This window comes from Thunnus thynnus, chromosome 19 (genome assembly GCF_963924715.1).
Source record: "Thunnus thynnus chromosome 19, fThuThy2.1, whole genome shotgun sequence".
NCBI lineage: Eukaryota > Metazoa > Chordata > Actinopteri > Scombriformes > Scombridae > Thunnus > Thunnus thynnus.
In genome coordinates, this window is record NC_089535.1 from 15,940,596 (window position 1) to 15,965,353 (window position 24,758).

The window sequence follows — 24,758 nt, forward strand, 5'->3', positions numbered from 1 at the left end:
TTACAGCAGGTTTTGTAAAAATTATTGACAAGAAGTATATACATTTTTCATTGTTTTTAGACTCAGTCTGGGCCAATTCTGTACTACGTGTTTCTGTCATCATGGCAACGTTCAGACTGACAACAAATAGATGGTGTCTCACCTTTTTTAAACAGTTTTTTTTATAACCATACTGCAGTATGACTCACCAACACAGGAAGTGACAGTTATGATTTCCACACTAGGAGAACATGTCTATTTCCTCTCAGGGTATAAATGCAAAAGCTTTGTGTTTTGACTGTTGTACTGTTTTCTGTCACATAGCTGATCTTCTGTCACTGTGGTCTGCTGTCAGTGCCTTGGAGCTCCTGAGTCACTCCTCTTTCCCCCACATGACATATACAGCAGCTTTGAATCTTGTAGAACCGAAGCGTGATCAGACATCACTGACATGCAAGAAACATCTGAACAGTTTTACAGAACTGAGTACTTCCTGATACGTTACATAAGTTAGTTATTAGAACCAGCAAACACGTTCATATCACCTGAGCTTCCACCAGCAAGGTAAGACACTTGTAAAAAATGTTAAAATGCTTGAATCTAAATCATAACCATGGTAGCAATTAGAGGGAAGCTGCGCATGAATTTGACTTCCTTGTTGATGCAAACCACAGCTGTGGGTTTGGAAGCGACTGTATCACACTTATCTCAAAATGGTTCATAGTGCTGGTTTAAAAAAAAAAAAAAAAAAGACTGTGACATTTCCTGTTTCTTCTGTCAAGCAGTGCCACAGTCAACGTGTCAGTACTCACAGGATGATCTCCCGAGAGACTGAAATGAGTTGAAATTTACTTTGATCAGTTTCTATCCTCACATCCATCTCCCTGCTTCTCCAGCAGCACGGTAAGAGCAGAGGCCACTTTTAAAATTTATTGTTCTAGTTGAGTGTTTCTGCATTTGGAACCTACTGTTTTAAATTGTAATGGTTTTGGATGAAGTTAACTTTTTTTAAAAAGTGCTTTGTAAAAATGTTATGCTCTACTATGATCATTTTTACCAAAGGAAATTGATTTATCTACATTCTTTGATTCCTGCCTTAAGTCACAGTTGTAGTCTTAACTTCAGAAGTTACTGAATATCTGTATATTATCTATATATTTTGATTCATTTACTGCAGTTTTTAACTTTTCTTAGATAGAAGAACACATTTTGTGTGGATTCCACCTCGTGTTGACTGGTTTTACGAAACTTTCATATTTACTCAGTAACAGAGTACTTTTAGTTCTCATGAACATGTTGCAAAGGGTGTGGTGTAAGACGCATGACTGTTTCATCATAAGATGTCACTAGAAGCCACATGACACAGATTTGTTAGCCGTGTGTGTCTTTTTATACATCTACAACTATTTAAATGTCTCCTTAAATTCTGGCATTAGAACCAGTAAATTTGAATCTTTTCTGTCATTTCAGATCTTTTATTCAACAATGATAGTCCTCAGCATGAAGACGTATCTGGCGCTGCTATGGGGAATATCTGTTTTGTTCTCTATGGAGTCCAGGAGTGCTTCTATCACAACTGCTGAACCCAACAACCAACAGACAACCAAGCAGCTGACCTCTTCACATGTACTTCACAATGAAACAGAGACGCAGCCCGCAACCTGGGATCCAACTCACAGTCCTGCAGAAGTTAGTGTTGCTGCAGCAGCAGAGATAACTTTGTCAGCCACAGTGGAAACTGATGAGGCAGTCGTCAGCAGCAAAATTGACACCTCAACGGCTGGTTTGGTTGCAACTACAAGCAGCTCAGGTCCAAAATTGCTTCATGGCTCCACAGATGCTCCAGCTGTGACCACGGCTACAAATGAAACGCAGCCTTTCCACAATATGACTATGTCAGAAACAGCTAAACCTACAGAGGGGCAGAAGTCAACAACCACTTCGACTGACATGACAGCTCCTCCAACAGCTCCTCCAACAGCTCCTGCAACGGCTCCTGCAACAGTTTCTGAACCATCTTCAGTAACAGCAGCTGTGTTTTCCACCACTTCTTCTGATAATTCTACTCAGGCTAACCAGAACCTCAGCAGTCCCTCAGCTTTTACTCCAACCACAATATCAACAAACATAACCTCTGAGGCGTCCCATGTGTTTGTCCCCGACAGCACTTCTCCTCCTGTCAAAAGAAGTGAGACATCCACTGTCAGCATTGAGCTCTCCTCTACATCTCAGCCTGTTTCTGCCACAAGAAACCTGATCTCCACATCACAGTTTCCTGACACAGTAATGCCGAACTCTACCACCGAGTCTCCCTCAGTCTCAACAGGTTCTGCCAACTCCACCACCGCTGTCTCCACCAGTGTTGCGGGAATCTTGATCCCTCGAGTTCCGAAAAGGTTGCCGATTCCAACAAACAAATCAACTCCGGCAAATACAACAGCTCCTCGAGAAGTGTCAAAGAGTCCACCGGTCACTGAGGTCAAACCCTGCTCCATCCATGGCGTGGTGAAGCACTGCCTCATCGCCATCGCCTCTCTGGCTGGGTTGGCCACCATCTTCATGGTCACTACCATTGCACTCTGCGCCAAGCTCTCAGCAAGGAAGTACAAGGTCAAGAAACCTCAGCGTGAGACTGAGATGATATGCATCTCGTCTCTGCTGCCTGACAGGACTTACAACTACTCAAGGCAACGCAACCCAGTCAGTAACGGAGTCCTGGTGATCCCCCACTGCGGAGACAGCGATGAGGATATAAGCGATAACCTCACTCTCAGCAGCTTTCTTCCAGAACATGACCGTTTTACTTAGATGGACTTATTATCATTATTATTATTATTATTGTGCATACATGTGTTGATCAGGCCTCAGATTTGACTAGTCTGTCAAAGTCAGTGATGTGAAAACAGTCTCTGTTTGAATCAACTCATGTTTCCCTTTTGATGTTGGTGGTTTGGTTTCGCTGCACGTCCTATTCGTGTAGAGGAAGAAGCCTAGAAACCACACAAATACAACAGTTGCTGTTTCATTTTCACGTACTATTAACCATGCGAGCATTTAGTGACGTCAGCTTATCAAATGTGCATTTTTGGCAAGAGTCAAGACTTTTTGCATATTTTTACACTTGCCATCCACTGGAGACTTTCAGTCAGGATGAGGAGGAGGAGAGTGATCAAAGATTTTTTTTTTTTTTTTTTTTAAATATCCTTAGCTGAGCCCTGATGGTATTTCACTTAGCAACGGGAGACAGGAAGGCTTGTTTTGTCAAGGGATTACTGTTCTTCACTGACACTGTTCAGTTTATGAGAGCTGTTCTGGTAGCTGTGAGCCGCCATTGTATGAACGCACTGTTTGAATTGATAGTTACCTTTATGTCACTCTGTTTGTGTACAGATGCAGTTGCTGTACTGTGCTTATTTATCTTAAACTTATTTAAAGTTTTGGTAACACTTTATTTTACAGGTTAAGTCTTAATCGCTTCCTTTGAATTATCTAGGAAGGTTCCTAAAAAGAACTATTATAGGCAAAATACAGACAGTGACTAATTAAATCCAATTAAATGCTAAGCAGTGTGCACAAGGTCAGCTAAACATACAAAAATGTGCAATTTGTCTACAAGAAAGTGAGGAATTCAACATATATGAAGAGTACAGTTTCCATTCATCTCTTTTTCTTTGGGTTTAAATTGAGCGTTTTTTTGGTTTTGTTTTGGTTTTTTTTTTTAAGGAACTTCCTCTGGAAATCCCCTGAACTTTGTTTTTCTGTAAAATGTGTACCAAACTACAAAGTTCTTCTCAGAAAAGTTTCAAGAGGTGGTTGAAAAATATATGACAGACCTGTAAAGTAAGATGGATCGTTGTTCTGAGGAAATCAGATAAACCTTATACTGAAAATGATTAAAGATAAGAAGCTGCAGTGAAAATCAGGCAACTAGTACAATTATAACTATTTCTTCTATGTTAAAAGTGGATTTTTTTGTTATATGTCCTTATGTGTCTCTATATTGTACATAGTCACAATAAAACAGAGAGCTCTGTAGACTCAGTCAGTTCCCTTATTTATGAAAGACTTTATAAAAAGGCTTTTCTTCTAGCCTGGACTGGATTTCATATTCACTTCCCTTCCTGCGAAAAGAAAACAGAGCCCTGAATGCTTATTAGGGCCATGCAGCCTTGTTTTTTTTGTTTTCCCTTCTTCTTCTTCTTTTTTTTCATGTTCAGCTAGCATTTAAAACAGCCAGCTGTGACTCTCAACAGAGCTGAGACAAATGTAAACCTGGAGGATGCAGGACTTCATCTCATGCTCTCGATGACCATATAAAGTTAGACTTGTCTTGACTGATCACAAACACAGCGGACTTGCCAAAAATTGCATTCACACACATACGCAGTCACACTCACTCCCTAAACTGGTCACACACACCGTGTGAGTTTAATTGCCTCGCCTCTGGAGAAAATAACACTGCATTGTTTCTAACAGCCTTCCGCGTGTGCTCCCCCTCTCCACACCCCCCACCCATTTCTCCTGGCTGTTAAGGGTGTTTTGTCCACACAGGAAACATTAACCTTTTCCTGCATTTGCTGGTCACTCTTACAAACTGACTCTTTTTACCCCAGCAGGCCTGCAGAAAGTCATGAGTGTCAGACGTCTGGGAGGTAACAGAGAGGTCCAGGCTGTCAATCAAAGAGGCTCCTTCTGCAGAACATTTGAGATGAGAACATAAAGATACAGAAATGGTCTTTAAAGTAAATTCTTGTCCGTCTACATCTCTTTGTCTCTTAAATATTCTGTCATCCTGAGTGTTGTGTCTTGGCTTCGCACATTCACCACACAGGAGCGTGGAGGAGAGGTCCCTGCCCCCACAGCACATTATAAACTCCTACCTAACAAGAACAATCTGTGTGGAGGCCGGAGAGCTCAGACACTCTCAGGGAAAAAGTCGAGGGGGAGGAGAGAAAAGTGGAGATGGAAGAGGGAGGAAGGAGGGATTTGTCTTCATGGTTAACGACATCTTTTCGCAGTATCCAGACAAACCTCAAGCCTGAAATTTGAAACTGTAGAAGTGGCGTGGTTCACGGAGCACTCGCCGGTCTCCGCTGTGCTCCCTCTCTCTCTGCCTCTCTGTCTCAGTTCACTTTTACAAGCTGGTGTCATTCATCTTCCATCAGAGGCAGTTCCAACACAGACAACTCTGCTACAGTGAATGGTGAGTAAAATGTTTCGATATTTCATATAGTTTATTGGATTGTTTTTTTTCCTCAAAATGAATGTTTCACACTCAAGCAGCATCAGGGCTGTGGAAGCATCATGATGCCTTCAGAGCAGCATCAAATCTCAGGAATTTAAAAAATGGCTAATTAAAGTTAGTAGGGACAATATTTTGTGTGACTTTAAGACATTTAAGTTGACTAACTGAGTGAATCTAGGTCACAGTTCTATTTTCATTTTGTTTTCCAACATTTCTTTTTAATCTGCGTAGTGAAGATTCATTCCATGTGTATGCGTGAGTGTGCATCTGACTGCCTTATGTGTTCATGCGTCTGATTGCACTGGCATGTGTGGCCGCGACTATTTGGTCTGGAGCGAGTGGGTGATTAATTCTGAAAAAAAAACTTCCAACCCCCTTCTCCAGATGAGAGCAGAGTTTCATGTGGCCCAGCTTGCACACAGATGGAGCTGAATAAGGATAAAAGTGTGTGTGTGAGCTGCAGTCAGTTGATAAACAGACTGAGCAGTGAGCTTATTGTGATTTAAATGCAGAACTAAAATAAAATATAAGCAGTGTTTAAAGGGTTAGATCATCTATTGTGAGAAAAAAAAATCCCACTTACCCCTTGTGGCATCTAGCTATGCAGAAGGTTTGGGTTTTATTAGGTTTCTTCTACTGTACAACATGCACATTCAGTAGACTAATTTTGTAGCGGTTTGGTATAATTTTTGTCCGGGTGCCAGTCAGACCTCAGTCTGACACAATGTTTTCTTTTGTATACCAGCCGCACAAAACCCTCCAAAAATATAATACACACACAATAACTTAAGTGCAATAAGATTAACCTCAGCAGTCCTCAACTTGACTGGTTGAGAGACTGGAGCAGTCTGGATGAGTGAGGAGTCCATTTCCCCACAAAGTAATTCTAAGTTGTAAATGATCCACCAGTCCAGTTCAGTCTAAATGTGAGTGAAAAGTTCAGGTTGAGCTGGATTGAAGCCAATAACTTTCTGCAGAATTTATTAAGATTAACAACTGATAAAATTATTGTTTTGTTACAGTCCAGGGAATTTATATCATGGATTTATGCCACCCTCATATTGTTTGTTATGAAGGAACATGTAAAATTATCATGTCTTGATATGCATTCAATATGTGTAACATATGCCTCTTGCATGTTACACAGAAACAGCAGCGGTGGAAAAAATATTCAGATCCTTTACTTAAGTAAAAGTACCAATACAGCAATGTGAAAATACTCCATTACAAGTAAAAGTACATAAGTATTAGCAACAAAATGTAGATAAACTATTGCAGTTAAAGTAGAGGTTTGGTCCCTCTGACTGATATATCATTACATATCACATCATTATATGATTAATACTGAAACATCAGTGTGTAAGCAGTATGTTACTGTTGTAGCTGCTGGAGGTGAAGCTAGTTTGAACTACTTTATATACAGTTAGCTAGTTTAGTCCTGTGGTTCCCAACCTAGGGGTCGGGCCCCTCCAAAGGGTCACCAGATAAATCTATTATGATGATTATTGTGAGAGGAAAGAAGAAAAAACAAAGTTCTGATACACAAATCTGTTTTCAGTTTTAGGAGTTTTTCTCTTTTCTCTTATTGAATTGAAGCCATGTGAGAAGTTTAGAGGGAAAAATCATTATTTGCTGTTAACAACTCACAGACATCTGAAATGTGACCCCGACTACACGCTGCTTTTTGTAAGACGTCAAAAGCCAAAAAGGTTGGAAACCACTGGTTTCATCTTTAACAATGTGTTGTATTTTAAAAGCTTGTTATATTATCAATTGTGTCAAATCTTCATCTGAAAAGTAACTAAAGTTGTCAAATAAATGTAGTAGAGTAGAAAGTACAACATTTCCCGCTGAAATGCAGTGGAGTGGTATAAAGTAGCATAAAATGGAAATACAAGTAAAGTACAAGTACCTCAAAATTGTACTTAAGTACAGTACTTCAGTAAATGTAAGTAAATGTACTTAGTTACTTTCCTCCACTGAGAAACAGTATAGATTGTTGGAGGTTTAATGTATTTTACATGGATGTTTTCACCAAATGGATTCTTGCCTTTCAACAAAATTGGCCAAGGCCAAGTTTGAGCCTCTCATGTATTATCTTATTATTACATTCTGTGGTTTTGTATTTCCAGAACCCTCAAAGAATCTTCTGTCCATGTGGATGAAAAAACTGTTTCTCTGCTGCAAAATAGAAAAGATCTTTAACCTGTATCCCAAGTTGTGACTATATCGCCCATCCATGTAGCCAGAAACGACATATCTCCTTGTTCATTTACAAGAAAAAAAATGCACGTTTTAATGTAACATGAATATAGACAATGGTAATAAAACCTTTTTATTTTGTTCCATATTGCACAAATTGAGCACTGACATACAGTACCAGTCAAACATTTGGGCACACTTTTAAGAGACTGTGGCACAACTTGAGAAATGGGTTAAAATCTTTTTTTATTGTGCAGTCGACAGAATATTTTTTCATTAAAATGGACAGAAAAAAAAAATGCACAGCAGTAAGTATTGTGAAACGACCATCTTGGGGTTTCAAAGGTCACTGTTCCTTTTTCAGAATATCAGATGCTTAGCTCTGTGACTCATGTTGAAATGGCGATAACAAACTGGGGAGACTTCCATTACTGACTTCTACTGTTTTTTGCAGATTCTCAGGGGAAATGAAGCTCCCAATGGCCCTTCGTGTGATTGGTCTGTCTGCGGTGTTCTGCATCAGCAGCACTTTGGCCACACCTATACCTTTTTTAAATTCACTGGAGGGAAGTACAGATGAGGAAGAGCTCAACCACTTCACTTCCTCTCTGCCTACCAGCGACCTTTCGACTGATTACCAAACCACACCTATCGGCCCCACGCATGTGGATGCTGACTTTCTCAGTCAGGTTGTGAGCTTTTTAGAGGAGAACATGCTCCTCATCCTTGTTGCTGGCACTTTAATCCTTGTTGTCTTCCTTATCATCTGTTGTGCAATTGTGATGAGCCGCAGGCGGAAAGTCAATGCCTACTACCCTTCCTCCTTCCCCTCGAAAATGTATGTGGACGACAGAGACAAAACCGGAGGTGCTAAACCCTTTATTGAAGTGCCAGAAAAGGCCGCTCCTAAACAGGAAAGTGAACCAGTAGACTCTCACAAACAGCTCCAGGCAGACATCATGAAGGCTGCCAAGAGCCTTCGCACGCCAAATAAATCTGTCGATGCTGCAGAGGGAAGTGACCCCAGTCAGAAAGTAGCAGACCACAGTCCTGCGGACAGCTCTAAACCAGATGTTAGCATCCTAGACAAGGAGCTACCAAGTCTCCCTGAGGAAAAGGAGCTGTCTCATCAGCTTTCTGACAGTGAAGCAGCTGCAGCAGCAGGCAGCCCTGAGCTGAATTCTCCAGAGCAGCCTCATCCAGATGAAGACGATCCAGAGGAGCCTTTAACTGGCAGGAGTCCCCGGCCCCCCTCTCTGCATATTCACAATGACTCTGCAACACTCCAGCTGATCGCCGGAGAGAAAACTGCCTTCTAACTATTCTGAACACTAGAAGCTGACTATATTTTCTAATGCTTTGAAGCCACAAGCAGCAGTTTGTCCTCTAAACCGTCTCAAAGATTTCTACAGATTTACAGAGAAAAAAGCAAAAAAGTTGCCATATCAGTTAATATCACGCATTTTTCATTCAGCGCAGGGACGATACATGCAGCAATCTGTTGCTTTGCTTTGACTGGATATATCATTATGCCATTTCATAAACATGCCTAATGGAATAACATCTGTTTTTTTTATTAGGTGATTTTTGAGTATCTGAAATGTTGCTTACTGCATATGTTTGTCTAATTCCCTAAACATTCTTGCAGAGAAGTTAACTCTGTAAACATCGTGTGGTGTGGTCCCAAATACTTTGTACTTCCGTGCAAAACACTTAACATTAACTAAGTTTTACAAACCAGTATTTGAAGGTTCATGAGTAGGATTGTATAAAATTACTGCCTAAGATAAGTTTTGGTTTACATTCAGCACAGTAAAATTCATACAATTTATCAGCAGACCTCCACATTTATAGAGATTTTGACATTTAAACAGGAGTAATTAGTAGCATTTATAACAAACAAATACTTAAATGCATTTCATCAACATCAAGTGAGGCAGCTCCAAAATCATATCATGCATCTAGTTCACTGACATGGCTGACTTGGACACATAATGGAAACGAGCCATCGTTAACTAAATTAGTCTCACCTGTGCTGTTCTAGGTCATAATGTCTAGTATTTCTTCTGGCTGTTCAAAGTAATAAATTTGCACTTGAAACAAATGTGATTCAGGATAGTTTTATTGCAGACTTTCAAGGAAGCATTTCTAAAATATTATAAATTACACTCAAAACCAGTGGACCCCTTCATTGTTTCAAGCCACTTTTACTTCTTCGCATATCAAAAGGTCAGTGCTTTGGGTGCAGACACGATACTTAAGTGCTTACATTGTGCGTTTACGTGACAGGCTAAAGATACAGTATAGAGGGTAGAAGACCACTGACTAACACAGAAGCCTGGTGTAACATTTACTGCAGAGGGTTGACGATGGTGTCATCAACATATTAGGTGTTCCACATCAACACGGCAGGAAAGTTAGGGAGTGATATTGGACCACTGCTACTTCTCTTCTTTACAGTAGGAAGCAAACAGAGACGTCCAGCACAGAGTGTGTGCGCTCTGTTTAATTCACGGCCCTGACTGCCTCCTGCTGGTCATCCTGTTGCTTGCCGCGATAGTCAGCCAGGGCAGCCTTGATGGCATCCTCTGCAAGCACTGAAGAGAAACAAGTAGAGGTTAAATACACATACATGTGTGGAGTAATTTGGAAAAGACAGAAATATATATATATATATATATAAATAATTGAATAAACTTACTGGAGCAGTGAAGCTTAACCGGTGGAAGACTGAGCTCTTTAGCAATGTCGGTGTTCTTTATCATCAGAGCTTCATCCACCTGAATAGAAAAAGCACATAGCTCAACTAACCACAAAATCCCTTCCAGACAATGATAAGACACGAGCAGAGGAGAATAAATATGAAAAAAGCATTAAATAACACACTCCAAGAGGCAAAGATAAAAAAAAGAATTTAATGTGTTCACTCACAGATTTGCCCTTCACCCACTCGGTGGCCAGAGAGCTGGAGGCGATGGCAGAGCCGCATCCAAAGGTTTTGAACCTGGCATCCACAATTTTCCCCTCGTCATCCACCTCAATCTGTTGGAGGTTTTTTCAAAGATTTTAGAGTTTTACACAAGTGCCAGAGGAGAAAAGAAGTCTTACATCACTTTACAAGTTAATGATAATGTTGGTATTCTTAACAACTACAAGTGACCATTTCATTTTCATCAAGCAGATTTAAATAACTACTCTTTTTACTGTTTAAGTTAACTGCATGCTAAAAAAAAACAAAACAGGAAATGCTCAATAGCAATGCTAAACTAAATCATCAACTACTTAGCGCCATCTAGTTGGTAAAACAAGAGAGTTACGTATCAGTGATATGTGGTGCTTCTGAGGACTCTTAAGATTTGTTATTATAATTCAGGACTAATGGCTCTGGTGTGTATATAAAAGGCTGTAATTAATCCATGTGTGACAAACATACCTGAAGCTTCATCACATCTCCACAGGCTGGAGCACCGACCAAGCCGGTCCCAACGTTCTTGGAGCTTTTGTCCAGTGTGCCCACATTTCTTGGGTTCTCATAATGATCCACCACCTTCAGACAATAGAGAAGGGAGCCATTGTGTTAGGAAAAAAATGCATTGTTGAGGATATTCCATAATACGGAAATAAATGTGAGGAAACCAGATGACAGTATGCTGGGATGCTTTTTATATTCTTCTACCATGAGAAAAATAACGTCTAGACATCTTGCATATCACCGTTATACAACGGCAAGTTTTCACCATTACATAAGGGACATTGAAATAAACAGATTAGGACCGGATTTCATTGTCGACGTTAGCCGCTGCTGCATCCTGCCATCTCCCCCTAGTTTCTGCTGAGTCATTCTGACTAGAAACAACATGAACATAGCTGAGCTTGTATCAAGACAATGTCCTAACAAGGACTATATTCATTAAACAAAATGACATGTGACTAATAATAAATAATAGTATTTCTGTGTTTTTTTTGTGTAACCACATATTTATGATCTGTCAGCTATTTAACCAGTTTTATGGTATTTAATAGAATATTTAAGATATTTCTATGATCTTAACGCTTTTTTTTGTTGTACATCAAATGATAGCAGATACATTTAACTGTTTTTTGCCAAATGAGATGTCAACTCTAAAGCCAGGCTCACCAATAATAACCACATGTTACAAGACTTTACAGCCAAAAGTCTTTCAATAAAAATGTATATTCATCAGTTTGAAGTCATAGAAACACCCAGGGACACAAATCACCTGTTAACATTGATAAAGCAACTTGAAGCATTGTTGTTTCTGGGGGTCACAACCCTGTTGCATCAGACTGTCACATCACACAATGAAACTCCATCTAAACATCTAAATTATCTTACAAAAAATGGCTTTTGTGTCAGATAATTGAAATATTGTGCATTATCAATAAGAATTTACAGATTTCTAGCACACCATGCCTCTTCACAACCTTTAAAGCTTATTAATCGGATGTAATTCAAGTATTAAAGCTGTCTCAGTGGCCATCTGGGGGGCAGATTAGTGATGTTATTCTGGTCTTTAAACAATTGATGTTAACTAGCTAATGTGCTGGGATTTCATAACTGATTATTTATGTTGCTGTCACTGCCCACTATGTCTGTGATATGTAACCCACATGAAAGCAGACTGATGTGTTCACCCAACCATTCATAAAGCCAAGATAACTTCCTATGGTTTAACCTCACTTACCTGAGCCATGTCACCACTGTTTCCTACTTATGATGCTCTGAGATTAAACTGCAGCCACTCAAAGCTAAATGATAACATTTGTAAACATTAGACAAACAGCATCTAGCACGCTGGAGCCGTTAAATCACCTTTAGTGAGTTAATAATAATTAATAAACAGACTTGGATAGTTTACCTTCTTGTGGTAGCAGCACTGGGTGATGAACTCCGGAGCAGAAAGCCTCCTGGTGAGGAAAGCAAGAGGACTGAAACACTTCTTTGCCACTGTACCCGCCATGTTGAGATACAGTGTAGGAATGACGCAGTTTGAAAGAGAAGAGCAGCTTCTGAGCAGTAGACCGGGTCTGACGTCACCGCTAGAGGGCGGGGTTATAATCTAATTACGTCTGCGCATGCGCACAAGATTATTTAACCAGAGGAGGGTAAACATCCTTCCATAATATAGCAGGCAATATAATCTGTGGTAAACAGATAAACAGTTATTATTACTAATAATAAACAGCGTTATAAACTAAGTGGCTACTTGTAGTTTACTTGAGTTTTTCCATTTTATGCTACATTATACTTAAATTTCAGAAGCAAATATTGTAGTTTTTACTCTTTTTACTAAAATATGGGACATTGTTACCATAGATATATAATACCAATACTAATATTATTTTTATATTATTTTTAAAAAGTTAATTCTCAGTGATTTAGATTAAGGATATAAATCTGTCTAAAAATGATGCAATGTTGCCAGTTGTTATCAGATTGTGTTTATGATATATTCATGCATCAAAATATAGTTACAATATGGTGAAACAGGTTTCATAGTTGTTGTCTGTTTAATTTCAATCAATTTTTCAGTGTCCCAGTTTAAAAATTTGGTTTGAAATGTAGGACAACACGGTTTTACTAATGTGTGACAGCCAAATACATTTTTAAACTAGTGACATATGCATTTAAGCACATTAAATGTGTAATACCATAGTTATTCAGGGGTCTTAGTCTTGTAATGCTTGTTTTAGTTTTTTTTAGTCAGATTGCAAATTATATTATTACTAATATTCATACTTAATGATACATAGTATAATACAACACTATACTATTTGTAACAGCAACAATAATCAAACCGACCTTTCAGCAAAGGCTTTCCAGCCTCCCAGTGAGTGTCCCAGGTTTCAGCGTTAACTGTCCCATATCAGGAAAGGCACATAATCTGGGACAATTTGGCACAAGGAACACTTTTATATTTAATAATAATAACACATGATAATAACACATTTAACTTTTCATTCGTAGTAAAACTCACAGTGCTACAGTATTAATAACATAGAACACACAGCATAGCCTAAAGAAACTAATAATAATAAGAGTTCAGATGAAAAAGCCTTCCTGAATAGAAAGGATTTTAGGCCTTTTTTAAAAGAGACTAGGGTCTGTGCTGCCCTCAGGTGGTTAGGAAGGCTGTTCCACAAGTGTGGTGCAGTAGAGCAGACGGCTGGACCCTCATGATGCAGAGCTTAGTACTGAAGGCCCGGAGGAGCAAGCTGCTGGCAGATCTGAGGGTGCGGTTGGAGGTTTGTGGTGTGATCAGTTCCTGTAGGTATGGAGGCACATGTCCATTGATGGATTTATATGTGAATAGCAGGACTTTGTATTTAATCTTGAGGGAGACAGGCAGCTAATGCAATGAAAACAGAATTATCTGTTTATGCTTTTGCACTCTCATCAGGATCCTGTTCTGAATATGCTGGAGATTCTGGATGCTCCTGCCAGGGATCCCTGTGAAGAACGCATCGCAGTAGTCCAGTTTGCTATTTATTCTCCAAATGTGATATCTGCCTTATCTTTTCTGATATGATTAGAAAACACCTGAATGAATGGTCATTCATTCAAAATTACACTTATGTACAGAAGCATTACATACTTCATTGTTTTAAGTATCAAAAGTATAAGTACATATTCAGAATGGTCAATTTTAAAGTGATATATGAATTGTTATTGATGTTATTGATTAAGCATCTTTTTAATGTTGTAGTGAGTTGAAATGGAGCTAATTCTAACAACTGAATGTACTTTTGGGTTGTTTAATCTCTAGCAATGCATTATATTTTAAAATCTGATCACACAGTACTGTATGTTTACATGTAATATTTGGTTAAAAAAAAATTCATTTTACAGGTCTGTAACTTCCTAATAATTTCCTGGAAAGTTTCTTGGAAAGAATTCAATGTAACTTCCAATTCATTAAATCCAATTAAATGTTAAGCTATTGTAACCTCAAGAGTCTTTTAGTAACAGATAGTTGTATCTGCTCTACCTAAGAAAAGAATATGAATACTTCTTCCAGCATTCCTAATAAGTCATACAAAACAATAAGTATATGGGGATATGGAAAGATGTAAAAATGAATGCTTTTATGGAAATACAGTATTTACTTGAATCAAACAGATATTTTGGTTAGTTATCTCGTGATGATTCATTGAGTGAAAATAATTGACTCAGCAATACTCACAACTCACGTAACTGTATCATATGATTTTTAGGGAACTTAGAAATGCTTACTTAGAATAACATTGTCAGTGGGAATGTGAATTTAAATGTACATTTGCTTGATAAATGAACAGAATAAGACTGTGTGGGTATGTATGTAATATGTCACCTAAGCAGGTAAAAGTAGGAATTCTGCATTGGGGCTCCTGAATAATGCTCTTGAACAATGGTCAATGCATCTTGACCTTGAAGATGTTTCACCGTTCACCATGTACACAAAAAAATGTAAGTGTAATGTAAGTTTTTTTTTTTTTTTTTTTTTACAGATAGGAGCATAATTGAGACAATCACAAATCTACCAAAAGTTGTATGCTACATTTCTAAGACATGTGGGCCCGACCGATTCTGGATTTTTGGGGCTGATGCCGATACCGATATTAGGGAGTGAAAAAATTCCTATATCGATATACTGGCTGATAATCTTATATATACGGAATATACACAAAAACCCACATTTTTTGCCATGATCTCTCAAATATGGTAATCGAACACTTGTGATAAAGATATGTAATGGAGGCATGATAGTTAAAATGACCTCAGTGCACTGAAACAGTATAATTCACGATAATTTAATAATTATAAATTTAAAAATTAAAGCTGCAAGCAGTGTTGATCGGGACCTCGCACTCTGGCCCGTCGGGATCAGATCATTTTGTTTTTTAAAAATGAGGGGTATTTCTCACAAGTGTGGTGTGCTTTTATTTTTGAAAGTTTGATTGACAGGATGAGAATTTTCTGCAGGGTGAGACATATCTGTTGTTGGGCCGTGGCTACAAGTTTGGCTATCAGCAATAATAATGATTATCAAAGATAATCGTTAATTATCAAAATCAATAAAAATTAATAATAAAAGGGCACCTCCCTGGAGTCAGGGAAAAAGATAGCCAATTCTAAGTGTACTAATCTATCAATTTGGAACTTTGATTAACAATTAACTTAATAACTATAAACAAAATTACCATATCAATAGCTAGTTAAGGTTGAAGGATTTTGGAGTTCTTTGCAGAGCAGAGGTTGGCAAAACTCATTCTTGTGCAACATTAAAACAGACAACAGGTATATACAAAAGCATTTATTTAACAAACAGGTAAAAGTGCAAAACACACAATACTAATCTAACTAAGTGTACCTATATACATGTGTGAGTGTGTATGTGTGTGTGGGGAAGACAATGGCAAGATGGCTGCAGTCACCTGGTGACTGAGCACATGGCATGACGACAATGTGGTTGAGAAAGGGAACTACCGAGACAAAAGGCCAGACCATGTGGTGTCTTAAACCACATGTGCTGCCTGAACCAAAGTTTGCAAAACTAGGTTTTAAACCTCTTAACTGTGTGGTTCTCTGTTCAAGACCAATTGATGTAGGATCAAGGTGCCAGGTTAGGAAGAGGTTAGTTGCATGCAAGGCCTAGTTACTGGGTGTAACGTGTTACGCATGCTAACATTAACCTAGCGGTGTGGCTATGCAATAACCTGACTATGAACAACAAGGACATCACAACGATAGTTCAAGTGTGTATAGCAAATGCTTTATTGGTACACGGTGGTAAATAAATACATCTTAAGCACAAGTCCACAGATGTTTGATTTACTACATGGAGCTGCCGCATGACGACGTGTCAATTACATATCTCTGTAACAGCCCCTCACTGTGGCTTAGGTTGTTTTTGTTTTTTTTGTCGAAATCAAGTCACTACAAGTACGCTTTTTGTGAAATTTCCTCATAAATCCCATGACTTTGGCCAAATCTTACATTAAAAATCATATTTTTAGTAGGAAATTTTGTTGTGAATCCATTGATACAGGTTTGAAAGTGGTCAGACTTATAGTTTAGATGTCAGAAGCCTCTGTTTGACACAAAGTTCATGCCCATAGATTGCCTCCCCATTGTTTTACATTGTAAGAGTGATGTGGCACTGCAACTTTCAGGGCTTATAAAATCCAAACCGTTCGAGTTATTACAAAGTTTTTAACAACTTTTTTCAGCATAGTGTCATAAGTCACCTATTTAAGTTTGAAGCCGATACCATTAACACCCTCGGAGGAGATAGTGTTTGTTCGGGGGCCAAAATTGGGGCAAAGTATTTTTTATTAGTATTAGCTTATTTTGAAAGGCTAATTGCGGACTTCCTGTCAGATTTAGGTCGGGGGTGTCAGTGTATGATTTGTAGGTCTTGATGAGACGAATAATTGAGTTTTGGTTTGATCTCTCTACGACATTCCTACGGGCCGTGGCGGCCATTTTAGTTAGATCGGTGGCGCTAGAGAGCACATTTTGGCACTTTAGGGGTTAATTCTTACATTTTATCAAATTTTTCACCAGACCTGATGTGCGTACCAAATTTGGTGAGTTTTTGAGCATGTTTAGGGGATCAAATTTAGGTGTGATGTCCCGTAATAAAAAAGAAAGAAAGAAAGAAAGAAAGAAAGAAAGAAACAAAGAAACAAACAAACAAACACACGAAAAACAACAGGGTCCTTGCCCTTAGGTGAGGACTACTGTTATACAGTAGTCTTCTGCCTTTTGGGCTCGGTCCCTAAAAATATATCAGCCAATAATATCGGCTGACCAACATATCGGTCGGGCTCTAATTTGTCGATGTTCTGTGTTCTTAAGATGGAGTGTATGATGATTGTTTTTGAGGTTCAATATTTGATCATTTTTACTACAAACCTGTAGTCTGAAATAAAGTACTGAATGAGACTAGCCATATAAAAGCATATTCAATATATTATTTTGTCTGTTATTTTAACTTCTGTGACCAAGTCAGCCCTCTTAAACTGCCAAAAACCTTTCTCACAGAGAATATAGACGCACACAGAATGTAGACGCATAATTTTCTCCATGACAAATCACTTAAGATGAATTTCATCACTGTCGTCAGAGACACTGCCCAGGAAAGAGAAGTGAGAAGTCGCATTCAGTCGCAAGGAACTCAGTGAGAAGGCAACAAGCTAAGACATAAGGTGAGTACTTAAGTAAATTTGTTTTATATGATATACTAAAACACATCTATCTGTCTATCTCATCTATGATTGTATATGTTTATTAAGAAATAAATTGTGCCTCATATTTCAGGAAAAGTAACCAACATGAGTGTGGATTATATTGAATATGACGACTACACTCCTGGCAATGAAACTGAAAAAAACATCACCACAGCTGGACTGCATTTCGACAATTTTCAGTCTTCTTGGACTCATGCCCTGGTGACAGTCAATATCATCATATCTGTTATTGGCCTTATAGGAAATTCATTGGTGATCTGGATCTGTGGATGGAAAATGAAAAGAACGGTCATCAACACCTGGTACATCAGTCTGGCCATTTCAGACTTTTTATTCTGTGCCTTTCTGCCCCTGGAGATATACTACATGATTACCTCAGATTGGCCTTTCGGACTGTTGTTTTGCAAGCTAACATCCTCCGCCCTGTTTCTCAATATGTATAGCAGTGTGTTTTTGTTGGTTCTTATCTGTACTGACCGATGTGTAATGGTTTCATTTCCCGTGTGGTCGCATAACCATCGGTCAGTGCGGAAAGCTTTCGGCATCGTTATCCTCATGTGGGTTCTTTCTGCACTCCTGACATTGCCCTCACTGATCTTCAGACAAACCAAAGTCCACGGCTCCGTCACTCAGTGCTACACAGACTACATGGACCACTCCAAACACAAGGCAGTGGTACTGATCCGGTTCATCTGCGGCTTCCTGATTCCTGTCCTCGTGATTATGTTCTGCTGCTTGGTGCTTGGTGTGAAGCTGAGAAGTTTGACCATCAGGTCAACAAAGCCTTACAAAATCATGGCAGCGCTCATCGTGTCGTTTGTCTTCTGCTGGGTCCCTTACCATATCTTTGTTCTTTACGAGTTAGATTTGAGGAACCTCAGCGTGGAAGTAATTAACACTGGGCTAAAAGTGGGGGCAACTCTGGCTGCTGCAAACAGTTTCATATCCCCAGTTCTCTATGTGTTTGTTGGTCATGACTTTAAGCAAACCTTAAGGCGGTCTTTGACATCAAGGATAGAGGAGGCAATGGCAGAGGATTTTCGCACAGGTGGTCTCAATCACTCACGGTCAAAATCGATGGAAATTGCCTGATTAAAGTTGAAACCTTTGTTATCAATGACAAGAAGCCTTACAATGCACAAAAATGATTATAGATCTGACTGATTTTTACAAAATCATATGTCAGGACAAAATTGATTGGATGAAATATTGGTAAGGATGTATATTGTATGTGTTGATGATTTATTTAACATTATGATAAAGCCTCACAATGACAACATTTGGTCATTTGGGCAATGTTGGTCAGGTTTCATTCTTGCAGGTCAAAGATTTATGCTGCTTTGAAAACCATGTGCCCGCTAATGTTCTCGAAAAATATCTTTGTTCTCAATCTTGTTCTCATATTTAGAATTTTTAATGGAAAATAAACAAAATGTAAAAAGTAATTACATTGTTGTAATTACTGAAAAGTTCTGTATATTATTGTAGCCCTACTAGTAAGCAGTACTGTCAATCATTGTATTTGTGTTTTTTGTGCTCAATTAAGTTAATAAAAAATTAGAGCTGCACTTGTCAATATTTCTATATTTACCATGGAAGAAATGACTACATGTAAGGTGGAGAAAGTCGCCTGTAGTGATGAACCCACAGAGAATTATCATCCGACCATATAATATCCCTCAGCTCTAAGGAGCATTTTAGTGTCTTTCAGGTCATTGTTTTGGTTTTGCCGGTTCACAGCTCTCATCAACCCCGTCTCCAGCCACAGCTGTTTAGTTGTTTTTGACCAAAAAAAACTTTGAAAAACCAAGTATATACTACCTGCCAAGCACCAAATGGTGACAGGCTACTTAATGAATTGCTAGTGAACATGGTGGAGGATTTAAAGGATACCTTCACAATTTTTCAAGTCTGTCAACAGTCAGCTGCCCAAATGAACTTTGAAATAGTTTTTTCTTACTATAATCATTCCTCCTGTTCATACTTTATATTAGCTTCAGATAAACTTTTAAATACATTTTTGCATGAAAGGAGGCTTGTTTTTTGCCCCCCATCACTTACACTGTAAGTGCATTATGAAGGGATATTCCAATGGTCAGTATGAACAGGAGGAATGATTATGGCAAGAAAAACTATTTCAAAGTTCATTTGGGCACCTGACTGTCTTAAGACAGACATGAAAAATTGTGAACCCGTCTTATAACATTTAAAGAAAAAAGAAGAAGAAAGAAGAGAGAAAGTGAAGTGGTGAAGTGTTGGATTTACTAAACACTAAAAAGGAAGTTAGCGTCTGTAGCAAATGTTTCCAAACACGTTCATCAAATCGTTTTTATAAGGTTTATAAGACGCTGCCCCCCAAGAAGCCAAAAAGAGTCCATTAATGCAGGTATAAACATCTGAAAAAATAAAGATGCCTGACTGGTAGAGCTTCTTGTTGTTGTCACCTGATAGGTTGAACTGAGGGCAACACAAATCCACGCATTCTGGTAGCCACGCCCCCCTGCCTTCCCCTCAGGATATACTTCCGGTTAGCACTGTAGCCGATGTGTGATGCAACCAGCTGTAAAGATATTCCCACAACTTCTCAACACATCTTAGGCTTTTCGGTTGGAATAACATTTACACCCTGAACGATAGTTTAACGCTTTTCTGTTTGTTGCTTTGTATTCTGTTTTATCCGCAAGACAATAAACGTTTTTGCTCAGTCTTCTTCCGTTGCTAACGTTAGCAACGCCGTAACGACACCTTTTCTAGATGGATTTGATTTGATTTCGCCACCTGGAACTTGTTTTTTTTTTTTTATTAGTTTGTTTTTTGTTTTTTGAGTGGATCTGTTTTTTAATGGCCACCGCTGCCCCTCCTCCAGCCTCTGGTTCTACTGCGGCCACTGAAAACACAAGTCCCGGAGCCAGCAGCTCGACTGCGGCCGACAGCGGCAGCCAGGACAGCACTTTCGAGTGTAACATATGTCTGGACACAGCTAAGGATGCAGTGATCAGCCTGTGCGGACACCTCTTCTGGTAAGAGCTGCTGTCTGTCACTCAAGCTCACAGTTACAAACCATCATCATCATCCGTAAGAAGCTGAGAGATCTTCAGATCTATCTTGGGATGAATTGGGGGAACACCAGTCTGTTGGCATACATCCTACTGGTCAATAGCAGTTTTGAAAACTAACAACAACCATCATCAGCTGTACTAATATCTGGCCAGTTGTGATTATAACTCATTACAGTAATGGTGTAAAAGATGTTTTGTATCACATGAGTCGAAAGGTTTTGTTTATTTCATGTATTTCCACACTTGATACATATAAGCATGTCTCTACAATGAAAACAATGTTTGTTATTACTAGTTATTAATATGAATTTGTTATTTTTTTCCAGCTTTATATGATAATACTTGAATTTGGAGATGAATTAATTTTGCTGATTTAAAATTTAGAAAAGTTGGTCTAATAGTGAAAAAGTATAGTCTGTTAATACCATGCTAGAGTTACGTTATAGTACTAAACAGTATATGTAAGTCAACATGTTTTGATGTAATCATCTTCCACGTCCACAAACAAATATCTCAACCTCTGTCCATTCAGGACAGATCAGGTGTGTAGCATCTGGTCTCATTTCAGTGGTGGTATTACTCATTTTCTAAAGAGTCCCGTCACATGGATGCATTTCTCAATCTGTTTTTTGTTGCACAGCCAGATTGACCTTGTATGCGTGTAATGTGTTGCTAATCAAACCTCTTTCCTGTCCAACACACTACTCTTATCTCTCCTCCCTCCACGATCAGCTGGCCTTGCTTGCATCAGGTAAGCTCACCCTTTCAATGTTTTCTCCCTTTTCACTATTTTTAAATACCAGTGACATCATGTATTGTTAATGATGGTTTGTAACTGAAGCAGACAGGCAGATCCTTAATACCTCTTTGTGTTTATGCAGTGGTTGGAGACCAGACCTAACAGACAAGTGTGTCCGGTGTGTAAAGCTGGCATCAGCAGAGACAAAGTTATCCCCTTATATGGGCGGGGAAGCACAGGTCAACAGGACCCCAGGTGGGAACCTTTGTTTAGTATAACGTGTCAGGCTGACTCTAAATTTCCTGTTATTTCTTGTGTTTCATAATCACAATCCTCCCCATGATAATCCAGTGGTGAATATGTTCCATTCACATTTTGTGATGCAACATTTAACACCACTGGTCAAGTAATTACTTAAAATTAGCAGTTATAAAATGTTCTGAATATACAAATTGTGCAAACCAGTTCTACAAGATGTGGTTTTGTCTCTTTTAGAGAAAGAACACCCCCTCGACCACAAGGACAAAGGCCAGAGCCAGAAAACCGTGGTGTAAGTACTATTGTATGCACAAATATACTTGCAAGGCAACAACAAACCACATGATTTCATTATCTTTTGCTGCATCAATCAATACCTTTTAAGTTTTCTTGATTCCAAACGTGACAGGCAGCTGTATGAAGTTTCTCAATGCTATGTCAGCTGTTGAGTAACATTATGCATTCATGATGAAACCATTACATCGGATGATGTAGGCGCTGCTGTGCAAACCGGCACTTTATTCATTGACAAAAGGACATTTCCCTCTGGGATCTATTAGATGCGCCGAGGTGCAGGAGCCTCTCTTGAGAATGACCACAAATCACACACAGTGTTGCGTCACATCATGCTTGCTGTATTGTTAAACTGCACCTCAGGTATTGTGAAAACATTAAGAGAATCAACATATTTTCATGTTTTTTGATTAAATATATGTCTTACAGGGCTTTCAAGGATTTGGCTTTGGAGATGGAGGTTTTCAGATGTCATTCGGAATCGGTGCCTTTCCATTCGGTATTTTTGCTACAGCCTTTAACATCAATGATGGAAGACCTCCTCCAGGTATTAGTGCTTTACATACTTCATCATGACCGACTGCGTCTTTTATCAGCAACATATGAAATAACCTCTGTCAATTTCCCCAAACAGCAGCCCCTGGGACACCGCAGCACATGGATGAACAGTTCCTGTCTCGACTCTTCCTATTTGTCGCTCTGGTGATTATGTTCTGGCTCCTGATTGCGTAGATGCATGAAAAGACAACATCTCAAGTTAACCCAAAAGATTTGACAGAGACATTACTGCACATCGTCACAGTTTTCCTCCTCGATAATTCTGCCTCCATACATTTTACAGTCCTTTTATGAGCTACATGACATTTGAACGAGTTGTTTTTTCTAAAAAATAAAGGCGTCAATACTAATCTAACGATAACAACTTTCAAGGTGAACCAACTTTGGTCGTCTTATACTTGAACTGATTAACATGGTTATGTAATGTGCTTACAAAGCACCACACCAAAATTCTTCCTTATATTTCTTTCATCCAAACGTCATCAAGTAACAGCTTCAAACCTGATACAAGCTTTCCCCTCAAATATCTACATGCATGAGTAGGGCTGTGCGATATGACGATATATCAATATATATTGTGTGACGATAGAAAAAGTCAATTATTTCATATTATGTTCTATCGTTTATTTCGTTGTGATGCAAATCACACTCTTTACAGCAATATTTTGCGTCATTTGGAGTCTCTCCATCTTATGCGCGGATTACATTGATAAATTACTCTTGTCAGCTTTTTACTGGTGAAGCTTTTATTGCACTCACAGTAACGTAACTCTCCAACACTCCACCGCCATCTGTCTCTATTCTGCTGCACTTGCAGGGGGTTGGGGGGGGGGCACAGACCAGAAACTCTTTATTCATTGAATTAAACGTGCTATATCGGGATAGGTATTGTTACCAGGATATGAAATGACCCATAAGGGGATATGAGATTTTGGTCATATCGCCCAGCCCTATGCATGAGTCTGTCTTTCTGTTGTGTTTTTTTTCTTTTTATCAGACACATACAGAAGTTTGTTCAGATGAGAGAGAGAGTGGAAGAGGTGATTCTCGGTGCTCTTTCATTTTATGTTGCATTTTTAATCACGTTAATTAAAACGTTTAATTAAGTTTCTTTTGAGTGTAGTTTTGTTGCTGTATTCAAAGACAAATCAGTGCTCGTTTACTTGGACTTTCATGCACATTTCCACTTTTCGGCTTATATGTGGCAAGTTAACCTGATCCCTCTTGGGGTAGCTTTTATTAAAAAAAGGATTTGAGTCGGTTGGCCCTACTTTTTATATGACTGTGTATGTAAGATTATACTGTTATACTGACATTGGCCCAACAGTTATGATACTTTGCCCATAAACATCTCAGCCTTACTTTTATGTTGTGCTGAAAATGTGTATTCTGGACAGCGTTCGCTCAACTTGACAGCTCAGGATTGGAAAAAATGGAGCCTTTTTCACAGCGGATAATTTAACTTGTCATAGTAGGAAAAAGCACAGGTGTTACTAATCAGATTAACGATGTCTCTGTTGTATTTAACTGTCCCTGAACCCTGAAACTGAAGCAGCTAAATGGAATTCAGACATCATTAATTTTATCTTTTACACCTGCGCTTTTTCTACTTTGACATGTAAAAATGAACAGAATCCTAATACAATCATATATTTTCCCGGTATTCTCTCTCTGTTCACTAATACTACTACGAATGTTATTTTGTTTTTAATCTCGCTCTACCTGATCTTACAATGATGCATCTCATTGGAAAAATGTACTCAAGATTACACACATGGAATCAAAACAATGTCAGATATTGTCTCTATTTTTTTTTTATAGATGAGATTAAAAAGAATATATTGATGCATGCAAGCAGCTGAAAGATTAATTTATGAAACAGTGTTCTTCTCCAGATGGTTTTATTTTGCTCAGTTTGCTGTATATTACTGTAATTAATTGTAAAATACTGTAGAATGTTACAGAATTACAATGAAGATTGGTTGGTCGAACATAAAACCACTTTTCTAAATGTGAATTCACTATTGACAGTAAAGTTATGTAAATAAAGAAGTTAATCATAGTCTGTCTGTTTTTCTTATTGGGGCTTCATTCTGACATAAGTCTGCACATTAATATGCAAATCAAGACACCAAAACTTGTGGAAAAAAATCATCAAATCGTTCCGTAC

At 38.6% G+C, this 24,758-nt stretch overlaps 5 protein-coding genes across 7 annotated transcripts; 4 read left to right on the plus strand and 1 right to left on the minus strand.

Annotated features, from left to right (window-relative positions):
* The first annotated feature begins 274 nt into the window (after nucleotides 1-274).
* On the plus strand, nucleotides 275-4,020 carry LOC137170423 (P-selectin glycoprotein ligand 1-like). 3 transcript variants are annotated; one of them, XM_067573802.1, is made up of 3 exons: nucleotides 275-543; nucleotides 762-882; nucleotides 1,450-4,020. In XM_067573802.1, exon 3 carries the CDS (start codon nucleotides 1,465-1,467, stop codon nucleotides 2,785-2,787), a length of 1,323 nt encoding a protein of 440 aa, XP_067429903.1. In that variant the 5' UTR covers nucleotides 275-543; nucleotides 762-882; nucleotides 1,450-1,464; the 3' UTR covers nucleotides 2,788-4,020. The 3 variants fall into 3 exon arrangements, with proteins under 3 accessions (XP_067429903.1, XP_067429901.1, XP_067429902.1); XM_067573800.1 differs by having other exon boundaries at nucleotides 765-882; XM_067573801.1 differs by lacking the exon at nucleotides 275-543 and having other exon boundaries at nucleotides 581-882.
* A 128-nt stretch (nucleotides 4,021-4,148) lies between these two features.
* tmem119b (transmembrane protein 119b) lies at nucleotides 4,149-10,088 on the plus strand. The gene is made up of 2 exons (XM_067573803.1): nucleotides 4,149-5,182; nucleotides 7,881-10,088. Exon 2 carries the CDS (start codon nucleotides 7,894-7,896, stop codon nucleotides 8,743-8,745), a length of 852 nt encoding a protein of 283 aa, XP_067429904.1. The 5' UTR covers nucleotides 4,149-5,182; nucleotides 7,881-7,893; the 3' UTR covers nucleotides 8,746-10,088.
* Nucleotides 9,531-12,463, minus strand: iscub (iron-sulfur cluster assembly enzyme b). Its single transcript, XM_067573804.1, has 5 exons — nucleotides 12,307-12,463; nucleotides 10,860-10,973; nucleotides 10,358-10,468; nucleotides 10,128-10,206; nucleotides 9,531-10,023 (listed from the first exon to the last, which is right to left on the minus strand). The coding sequence occupies exons 1-5, from the start codon at nucleotides 12,406-12,408 to the stop codon at nucleotides 9,932-9,934; spliced, it is 498 nt and encodes a 165-aa protein (XP_067429905.1). The 5' UTR covers nucleotides 12,409-12,463; the 3' UTR covers nucleotides 9,531-9,931.
* A 4,937-nt stretch (nucleotides 12,464-17,400) lies between these two features.
* Nucleotides 17,401-19,265, plus strand: LOC137171086 (chemerin-like receptor 1). The gene is made up of 2 exons (XM_067574836.1): nucleotides 17,401-17,638; nucleotides 17,751-19,265. The coding sequence occupies exon 2, from the start codon at nucleotides 17,765-17,767 to the stop codon at nucleotides 18,770-18,772; it is 1,008 nt and encodes a 335-aa protein (XP_067430937.1). The 5' UTR covers nucleotides 17,401-17,638; nucleotides 17,751-17,764; the 3' UTR covers nucleotides 18,773-19,265.
* A 917-nt stretch (nucleotides 19,266-20,182) lies between these two features.
* rnf185 (ring finger protein 185) lies at nucleotides 20,183-24,650 on the plus strand. Its single transcript, XM_067573980.1, has 6 exons — nucleotides 20,183-20,700; nucleotides 21,472-21,490; nucleotides 21,621-21,733; nucleotides 21,974-22,028; nucleotides 22,460-22,577; nucleotides 22,665-24,650. The coding sequence occupies exons 1-6, from the start codon at nucleotides 20,522-20,524 to the stop codon at nucleotides 22,760-22,762; spliced, it is 582 nt and encodes a 193-aa protein (XP_067430081.1). The 5' UTR covers nucleotides 20,183-20,521; the 3' UTR covers nucleotides 22,763-24,650.
* The last annotated feature ends 108 nt before the right edge of the window (nucleotides 24,651-24,758 follow it).

Excerpts from the sequence above, each read along its gene's own strand:
- iscub (XM_067573804.1), bottom strand. The coding sequence starts at position 12,408 with ATGGCGGGTACAGTGGCAAAGAAGTGTTTCAGTCCTCTTGCTTTCCTC. Across the intron at positions 10,469-10,859 it reads GAGATGTGATGAAGCTTCAG|ATTGAGGTGGATGACGAGGG; the intron begins GTATGTTTGTCA and ends AACCTCCAACAG. Across the intron at positions 10,024-10,127 it reads GGTTAAGCTTCACTGCTCCA|TGCTTGCAGAGGATGCCATC; the intron begins GTAAGTTTATTC and ends GTTTCTCTTCAG.
- tmem119b (XM_067573803.1), top strand. The coding sequence starts at position 7,894 with ATGAAGCTCCCAATGGCCCTTCGTGTGATTGGTCTGTCTGCGGTGTTC.
- rnf185 (XM_067573980.1), top strand. The coding sequence starts at position 20,522 with ATGGCCACCGCTGCCCCTCCTCCAGCCTCTGGTTCTACTGCGGCCACT. Across the intron at positions 21,734-21,973 it reads ACAGGTCAACAGGACCCCAG|AGAAAGAACACCCCCTCGAC; the intron begins GTGGGAACCTTT and ends TGTCTCTTTTAG. Across the intron at positions 22,029-22,459 it reads CAGAGCCAGAAAACCGTGGT|GGCTTTCAAGGATTTGGCTT; the intron begins GTAAGTACTATT and ends TATGTCTTACAG.
- LOC137171086 (XM_067574836.1), top strand. The coding sequence starts at position 17,765 with ATGAGTGTGGATTATATTGAATATGACGACTACACTCCTGGCAATGAA.
- LOC137170423 (XM_067573802.1), top strand. The coding sequence starts at position 1,465 with ATGATAGTCCTCAGCATGAAGACGTATCTGGCGCTGCTATGGGGAATA.